This window comes from Monopterus albus, unplaced genomic scaffold (assembly GCF_001952655.1).
Source record: "Monopterus albus unplaced genomic scaffold, M_albus_1.0 scaffold267.1, whole genome shotgun sequence".
Lineage (NCBI taxonomy): Eukaryota > Metazoa > Chordata > Actinopteri > Synbranchiformes > Synbranchidae > Monopterus > Monopterus albus.
In genome coordinates this window covers 1,257,548-1,267,142 of record NW_018128147.1, presented here as the reverse complement: position 1 = coordinate 1,267,142, position 9,595 = coordinate 1,257,548, and the positions used below count along the sequence as shown (strand labels likewise).

General features: G+C 42.0%; 1 protein-coding gene and 1 long non-coding RNA gene across 2 annotated transcripts in view; one reads left to right on the top strand and one right to left on the bottom strand.

Moving 5' to 3' along the window:
• Positions 1–6,066, bottom strand: part of LOC109972702 (uncharacterized) — a 29,681-nt gene extending 23,615 nt beyond the window's left edge. The window contains exon 1 of the long non-coding RNA XR_002276734.1: positions 5,868–6,066. This is a non-coding gene — a long non-coding RNA (uncharacterized LOC109972702). The remainder of the gene's footprint in view (positions 1–5,867) is intronic.
• amot (angiomotin) overlaps positions 1–9,595 on the top strand; it is a 125,969-nt gene that overhangs the window by 67,608 nt on the left and 48,766 nt on the right. The window contains exon 8 of the mRNA XM_020621735.1: positions 5,995–6,144. Within this exon, the coding sequence (XP_020477391.1) occupies positions 5,995–6,144 (150 nt within the window). The remainder of the gene's footprint in view (positions 1–5,994; positions 6,145–9,595) is intronic.

The window sequence follows — 9,595 nt, the reverse complement described above, 5'->3', positions numbered from 1 at the left end:
AGCTGTTGTGTCCTCCACCACAGCATATGAAGCAACCAAACTACCTGTAGCAGTCTGATGACTGTGACCATCACAGTACAGTGTCAGCTGTGCATCAGGTAGCTGTTCCCTATACAAGTTTTCATGCAATCTCATTTCAATGTTTGTCCTGCTCACACAGTCATGGTCTTGGTCAGTGACCATCTGCGTAGCCATGTTTGTTCCTTCACTTGTGAAGTGTATGTGAGTTTGGTTCAGTAGCTGCTTTAAGTTCTGTGTCCTCTGTGCAGATAATGTAAATGCTTTAGAGTCCAAAAATGCTTTTACCTTGTGGGTAGTATGTACAACAGTCTGATAGCCCATTGTGATTTGTGCAGTTTTCAATATTGCTCGACCAATTGCAGCAACATGTCTCACACAAGTTGGATGCCCCCTTTCAACATTATCTAGCTTAGAGCTATAGTACATCAACACCTTTCGATTGTGACTCCTACTGTCATCTCCTCTCTGAAACAGGACAGCATTTACAATGCCGTCCTTTTCATCGACATCCAAGCGGAAAGCTTGAGAGTAGTCAGGTGCATGTAAACTACATGCGTGTGACAAAGCTTGTTTGATGTCCACAAAAGCCTTTTCTGCTTGTGTCGTCCACACCAGAGTAGAACCATAGTTCTTGTAACCTGCTTCTGTCAGCATGGCACGGAGAGGTGCCACCAAGTTGGCAAAGTCAGGTACAAAATTCTTACTGAAATTAATCAGTCCCAAAAACTTCATCATTGCTCTGACTGTGGTAGGCTTAGAATGACAGAGGATGTCTGTCTTCTGTGTCTCAGCCATGTGTAGGCCTGATGCTGACACCACACAGCCTAAAAAAGCAACTCTAGGCCTTTCTATCTGCAGCTTATCCTTGGAGACTTTGAAGCCTCCCTGTACCAAATGTGTCAACAATGCGCCCGTGGCTGTCATTATGCTCTCTGAGTCAGGAGCAGCTAACAACAAGTCATCAACATACTGAAAGAGACAGACTCCAGCTGGGAGAGAAAGATTTTTCAAGTTTTGCCACAGAATGTGATTAAAGATGGATGGACTGTCAATAAAGCCCATAGGTAACTGTCTGTAGGCAAGCTATTGCCCTTTGTACGTGAAAGCAAACATGTCCTGTGAGTCTCTGTGCAAGGGCACAGAGAAGAAGGCACTGGCAAGGTCAATGCATGTGGAAAAACTTGTGTTATTGCATTCAACATGGTGTATGGATTTGGCGTAGCATAATTTGTTGGAACCACAAGTTTATTTACAGCTCTGAGATCATGAACCATCCTGTAATCAGTGAGAAAGTCTGTAAGCTTCCTTCAGCCTGCTGTAGGCTGTTATCTAAGCCTGTGTGTGCGTGCGCCTGAGAGAACAGCTCTCTGTCTGTGTGTGTGTCACTGGAAAGAGTAGCAGGTGTTTGCGCTTCACTTACACTGGCTGCAGCTTTCTGAATTTTTTCAAATTCAGCCAAAAAGCAAAGACAGTCTTGAAGAAATGTTTCACAGTGTTTAAGTTTAGCCTCCGTTTTGTGTTTCTGTAATAAAGACGCTCGACTATGACATAAACGTGCCTTGGCCGCGGACTGTGCTGCCTGTTTCACATACAGTCTTAGAGCTCCCTCTTCTGGGGGAGCTTCGTCATAGGTATTAAACATACCTTTCACATCTGTTCGAACCACAACACAAAATGCTGTGTTTTACTACTGTGCTGACTGGGATGCAACGTGCTCAACCATTTGTTTAAAAGCTGATACAAAATAGCACCTAGAGTCCCTGGTTTGCATTTCTGCCAGTTCTGAATAATATTGCAATCAGCCATATTGAAGGATATTTACGCCACACGTGACGCTGTCCGTTATGAGAGGTTGTGCCCAGTGTATCGACCGAACTGCGAAGCTTCTACGCCAGGATAATCCTGGTGCACTCAATTCCTGGGGGTTTCCCATATCGATTACACTGTTATATCTCAATCAGGACAGCTGCCACCCTAAGGCTAATAAACAGTCCCCAGTAAGCTGTACCACCCGGACCAAATACACAGCTGCACAAGGCGCGTTGAATCACAGTGAATTTTCAGAACTGAACCTATTGTTTTGCTCCGATATGACTGTGAACAATGTTTAATCGGCCTGTTATGCAGTTAACCACCTCCACATTTTTATAAAGAACAACAAACTGGCCATTTCACTGTGCCGTTTATTACGTTTAGGATTTACCAGAGATCATCTGTTCAGTCAAGATGACTCTCTGCCTGTGCTCCAACCGGAGGCAAATCAAAAAGAAATCAGACTTTTGGAGAGACAACCTGCTGTGAGGTAGCGGACTGTCACTCATAAAAACGTGAATTTTACGTCCCTTATTGGTATCAAATTCTGTAATCAACGGCACTCATTCTCTATCCCACAAAGTGAGAGTATGTGCTTGTTAACTGTTACGTGTGTCAGTGAACAGATCAGCACATCCTTCCAAAAACAAATGTGTTTTTTTATCCTTACTGTTTTTGAATCCAATTTAATGCGTTGAGAGTGGGCAGTCCACACATCAACAAAATTTGGTACAAGTTCAATGTGCAGGCTTTATGTATAACAAAGGTTTATCCTGCTTACCTTGTTTGTGGTCGACCAGTTGATGTGTGACACCGCAACACAGCTCGACAGAGACACAGGAAGTCACTCTTCCATCTCGGAGTCCCAGCCAATTCAGGATCAAATGTTGAATTTACAGCTCAGCCAGGCACAGGATTACGGCATGCGCTGATCCGGAACGACGGACCGGTAGTCTGAGAGTTTAACTGGCACACGGCGTCACGGCACCATTTGTTGGACCCCCGTTCTTTTCACCACGTTAACTCTGAGAGATGAAGCAGTCAGAGTAACTTCAAAACAGTGCTGATTTATTCAATGAACAGGTAAAATTTACATTACACGCTCAGGAGTCTTTGCACCTCCAACATGCACGCAGGCAGCTGGAAGATGAAAAGCCCCCAACCATAACAGGCCTATATATTATATCACTTTGAGCTAGCCCCATACTACTCAGGGATGCCAAACCGTGACGTCTCCGGTGCCAGCTTTGCAGCTGACCATAGCAGTAGTCAAACCATGAAGAAAATCAATGGGTGATTGTGTGGTGTGTATCTAAGACATTCTGACATGACATCTAGTGACATGTCATGACATTAAACATAAGAAAATATTATGATTATGATTAAACACGTCAATAATAATAATAAACATTCTGTCTCCTAACAGTAATCAACTTTCTATCTAGTTATCCTTGAACATGAACAACCTGGAGTACCCTATGGGAATGACTAAGCATTTAACAGCCTGAGCTAGACATCCTGTCTACACTAAACATTTCTAATACATGAAGTGTCTAACCAATGTCTATCTGACTAAAAATACCTAACACTTGGATGTTGAATTTTCTCAACCTGAATGACAATAAGACTGAAACAGTAAAGTTTTGGCCTCTTAGCACACAGAACAGTTGACTCTCTCACTAGCTTCTTACTTTAAATCCTTTGCCAGGAATTTGGGAGTTCTGTTTGTTAGACAAATCAACTCAGTTGTCAAATCTAGCTTTTTTGAACTTAGAGCACTGTCCAAGGTCAAACGTTTTCAGTCACCATTGTTTGTGCGTGGCAAAAAATGTGACACAGTGGAATAGAAACCCCATCACCAACTAACATTTCGGCAGTCTAATTGCAGAGCAACGCAGACACATCAGTGCACAAGTGTAAATACTCACAAAGGCGTAGGCCATGTGCATAGCCTACAGCATAGGCTCTGCACAGATTCAACACAGAAGCATATATCAGGCTTAAGGAGTAGCAGGGAAGCCCTTACATGCACCTGCCATAGCTATACTGTAGTTCATGTGCTTTTTTAAAACCATAACTATACATTGGGCTACTGTGATGATAGAGATACCACACAGAGAAAACATGTTTGAGCTTCAGGAGCAGCAGCATGGCAGTGGACCAGTGGTCTATGCAAAGGAAGTTCATATAGCACATTTCATTCATGCAGCAGATATTCAAGAAAACAAAGTGTGATTTGAGTAATGGGGGCTTTGTGTAGAGCTCTATGTCTAGCAAAGCCCCTGGATGGTCCCCACTAGTGTCTGTACCAAGAATGCTGATGAGCCATCCAACTGTTTGTCCTGTTAACCGACACACGCACACAGAACCAAACACATGACCTCCTTGGCAGAGATAAAAAGAAAGAGAGAGGATGGAGGAGGAGGGAGAAGGAACCAGCACAGATTCTACATTCTCTTTAATTTTATTGTGTGACTGAATTGAATTACTGGCGACCTGTCCAGGATGTACCCTGCCTTTCGCCCACAGCTGGCTGGGATTGGCTCCAGCCCCCCGTGACCCCGTTTGGGATTAAGCGGTATAGAAAATGGATGGATGGATGAATTGAATTTGAGTGCTGTGTATCAATGCACATGATCTGATCTGACTATTCTTCAAATGTTATGTACTGTTGCATTACATGAAGTAAAATGAATGGCAGATATGTTGCATAATACAAAACAAATGTAGCTGCCTGTGTTAAGGCTGGTCTGTCCAATGCTGTTGACAGACAGTCCCACTAATGTTTGTTTCATACAAGTTTGTTATAAGGTGCTGACAAATTTACTCTCAGCAAATATACTTTTATAATTAAATAATATATATATTTCATATAGGCAACAATTTAAATTCAGGGTTTGTTGCGTTCATTATCGGTAGTTTACTGATGGAGATGTTGTAGCAACTCTATGTATTTTTGTAAATTTGGGTCCTGAAGAGAGGCCAGATTTCTCTTTCAGATCTCGAGCTGAAAAGGTCCAGGAACCCCCTCCGTACACCTTTAGCTCCACCCCGCAAGGCTTGGAAAATCAGCAGTGACCTATGATAAAATAATTTTGGTTTGATTTTTTTTTTTTTTGCAGAGAAAATAAAGATTCCTTGCGCAGTAGAAAATGAATAAAACCTTTGGCAGGCTCTGGCCCACGTGGTCCATCGGGTTTTTTATTCCCAGCCAGTTGAACACATGCATGTAAACAAGCCCACTGTTCTGTAAATTCATAGAGCCTTATTTGTTTCTGATTTTCACATTTATAAGAACCGAGCAACTCTCTGTGTAAAGAAAAGCTCAGATCACTTTGTTTGTGGGTTTCTTGGCAACAGGCTCATACCTCTTGGTTACTGATGTTTTCCTTGGCAGCTCGTAGTGTTTTGGCCTGGCGTTGTCCTGCTATATGACACCACTGTTTCCTCACCGATTTGCTGACTTGTCTGTTTAACTTGGATGTGCTTTATACTGTCGTGTCCACTGGTGTTTGTGGATAGGAATAACTGCAGAGTGTAATTACAACTGAAGTAAAGAATAAAGTGACTAATCTATGTCTGAACAGTAAAAGATTTTCATAAAGTAGTGTGTTTGATACTTGGGTCTTCCCTCATTACATTCCTATATTAGTGTCTGTTTTATTCACAAAATATACTAAAATACATCTTTGGTGCCGTTCCAGATGGCACGCATTCACTTCGATATGAACAGTCAAAACAAGACATAAAATACATTGCAGTGATATACAGGAGAGAAGCTGTCAAATGTGGGCCAAAATCATCACAATTAAAAGACCCAACAGCTTAAACTACTTCAGTCTGTGTGTACTGAATTTATATAATACACGACTTTCACTATTTGAGTTGAATTACTGAAATAAATGGACTTTTCCATGATATTCTAATTTATTGAGATGCACATGTACATAGTTCTCAGTCTTTTCACATCTTTTCAGCAACTATTTTCAAACACTGATAATGTGTTTAGAAACAAATCACTGACTTTGCTTTACCTGGACTTTAAAGCTGCAATGCCTGTGGTCAGAACAGTGTGGTCCTTCCCCCATCTGTTTGGTCTTATGTGAAGGAGAAATAGCACAAGAAAATGTAACTATTCCCTCTTTCTGTCTGTGTGTGCAGCTGAAGAAGAAACAGGTATATGTGGAGAAGGTGGAGAGGATGCAGCAGGCTCTAGCTCAGCTCCAGGCGGCCTGTGAGAAGAGAGAACAACTCGAGCATCGACTTCGTACAAGACTAGAGAGAGAGCTGGAGTCGCTACGCATGCAGCAGGTAACACACCAGGCCAGTATACTAATGTTTACTGTATAACTTTCTGACTGGACCTCAGTGTAACCATGTCCGATCTGTGACAGGTCCACACATGGCTCCTGCTCTCACACTGTGTCCCCCACAATGACGCAGTGGTCTCAGCGCTGCCTTGTTAACACCCCTAAGCACCGAGTGTGCAAGCTACCCACATTGTTGTACATATCCACCAGGTGGAGCAGTGTTTGTTGTAGTTTACTGCGGCTGACTGATAATTTGATCCTTCTGTTAATGTCCAGACCTGCTGGTGGATGAATACAGTAGGACACCTAACCGAGCTGAGGCACCTGGTTAGCAGTGGCTGCCTACATATTAACCAGTGTCCATGTCTGTCACAGTAATAACTACTATTTCATTATGAGTACATGCTCAGGCCTTTGAGACATCGTGCCACTGGCAGTTATTGCATTATGTCAAAATTATTTTCATTTTAAATCAAGGTTGTCAACTCTGCTATAGAAAGGAGACTGTTGCCCTCAGGCTCTGTTGCTCTTTTATGCTCTCCTGAATAAAACCACTGACTTTTTCTGCACTTCAGGGCCAGTCTTGGTCAAAAAGACACTCACTCACATCTAAAAATTATATTCCTCTATAGTCTATATAACTACACTGCAAACGCAGATATGTTTTGTAGTGAACATATTTGGTCATTAGATTTTATTCCGATGAAACATTACATTGATTCTTGAATGAATGAAGTGCTGCATTTTCCTACACTACAGCAGCGGAAAACGGTGGAAAAAGGAGTACAATGGAAGCACAATGGGCAGTGTTGTCACATCAGTGGCTCGAGTTCGGTTTTGTTCAGGGATGTCAAGTTAATTGTTATTTCAACCTACATGTCTGCACTAAAATGTACAGTAAAAATCCAAAATAAAAATGAACATTTCTCTGAAGCTGTAGCCTGGAGAAAATTAAAAATACAGCTTTAAGTATTTAAGGTTATAGCACAGTATGACAGCATGGCCCCCTAGATCAGACAGGTGAGATCTGGCCTGGTCTGGTCCTGTATTTACTATTGTACTGTGCAGTTTATGCTCTTCTGTTCTTTAGTTATTATTATTGTATGGATGCTGTGAAGCATCCACACTATGTTTTCCTCTTATTGTGTATAACTTTTATACTTTTTAAGATATTCCGCTTTTTTACAGAAATTTTCCCAGTGGAAATGAATGGAGCAAAGTTGGAAGCTTAATATCTCCGGCATACCTTGGGCTAGAAATGCCATTTCAACTCTATTCAACATGTGAGACGTTCAGCTACCAATGGTGCAAATATCATCTTGATATCTTTTATGGTTTCTTTATAATAGACATTTATATTTTGTCTATTTGTCCATAGACAACGAATGGGCCAATACTCTGCAATGCCATTGGCAGCTGTGCGTCATGTGACCCCCCGGTCTAGCAGCTTTCTCTATGCTTCTCCTCTTCCTCATTGCTTTTGTGCTCGTATTATGCCGTTCTTAAGCTTTATACACATATAATGCATGAAACTCATAGATAAAATTGTCAGAATCCAGCTGTGTAATTGTCGTTGCGAAGAGATGGAGGTATTTGCTTAAGTCGCACATTCCGGCGTATACCGTCTCACTGCTCCTTAGGCTTGCAGTCAAAAAAATACGCTGGAAGGAAAAAGTCTGTAATTATAAATCACCACGGTTCCTTCAATTTGTTTTAGTATTTTGACATAATACAACAGTGGAATAACACTACAGAGTGCTGTATATATTAAACTTCATGCAGATGTCAGTTTGCTCATCGCCGCGTCTCTCGCTCCTGTCTCTCTCCCTGCAGACGCTCACAGCTGATTCTCATCAGCTGGATATGGAGCGGCTCAGAGGCGCTGGGAACGGCATTTATTGAGATGCACATGTACATAGTTCTCAGTCTTTTCACATCTTTTCAGCAACTATTTTCAAACACTGATAATGTGTTTAGAAACAAATTACTGACTTTGCTTTACCTGGACTTTAAAGCTGCAATGCCTGTGGTCAGAACAGTGTGGTCCTTCCCCCATCTGTTTGGTCTTATGTGAAGGAGAAATAGCACAAGAAAATGTAACTATTCCCTCTTTCTGTCTGTGTGTGCAGCTGAAGAAGAAACAGGTATATGTGGAGAAGGTGGAGAGGATGCAGCAGGCTCTAGCTCAGCTCCAGGCGGCCTGTGAGAAGAGAGAACAACTCGAGCATCGACTTCGTACAAGACTAGAGAGAGAGCTGGAGTCGCTACGCATGCAGCAGGTAACACACCAGGCCAGTATACTAATGTTTACTGTATAACTTTCTGACTGGACCTCAGTGTAACCATGTCCGATCTGTGACAGGTCCACACATGGCTCCTGCTCTCACACTGTGTCCCCCACAATGACGCAGTGGTCTCAGCGCTGCCTTGTTAACACCCCTAAGCACCGAGTGTGCAAGCTACCCACATTGTTGTACATATCCACCAGGTGGAGCAGTGTTTGTTGTAGTTTACTGCGGCTGACTGATAATTTGATCCTTCTGTTAATGTCCAGACCTGCTGGTGGATGAATACAGTAGGACACCTAACCGAGCTGAGGCACCTGGTTAGCAGTGGCTGCCTACATATTAACCAGTGTCCATGTCTGTCACAGTAATAACTACTATTTCATTATGAGTACATGCTCAGGCCTTTGAGACATCATGCCACTGGCAGTTATTGCATTATGTCAAAATTATTTTCATTTTAAATCAAGGTTGTCAACTCTGCTATAGAAAGGAGACTGTTGCCCTCAGGCTCTGTTGCTCTTTTATGCTCTCCTGAATAAAACCACTGACTTTTTCTGCACTTCAGGGCCAGTCTTGGTCAAAAAGACACTCACTCACATCTAAAAATTATATTCCTCTATAGTCTATATAACTACACTGCAAACGCAGATATGTTTTGTAGTGAACATATTTGGTCATTAGATTTTATTCCGATGAAACATTACATTGATTCTTGAATGAATGAAGTGCTGCATTTTCCTACACTACAGCAGCGGAAAACGGTGGAAAAAGGAGTACAATGGAAGCACAATGGGCAGTGTTGTCACATCAGTGGCTCGAGTTCGGTTTTGTTCAGGGATGTCAAGTTAATTGTTATTTCAACCTACATGTCTGCACTAAAATGTACAGTAAAAATCCAAAATAAAAATGAACATTTCTCTGAAGCTGTAGCCTGGAGAAAATTAAAAATACAGCTTTAAGTATTTAAGGTTATAGCACAGTATGACAGCATGGCCCCCTAGATCAGACAGGTGAGATCTGGCCTGGTCTGGTCCTGTATTTACTATTGTACTGTGCAGTTTATGCTCTTCTGTTCTTTAGTTATTATTATTGTATGGATGCTGTGAAGCATCCACACTATGTTTTCCTCTTATTGTGTGGATGGAAAGCCCCACACAATTGTTT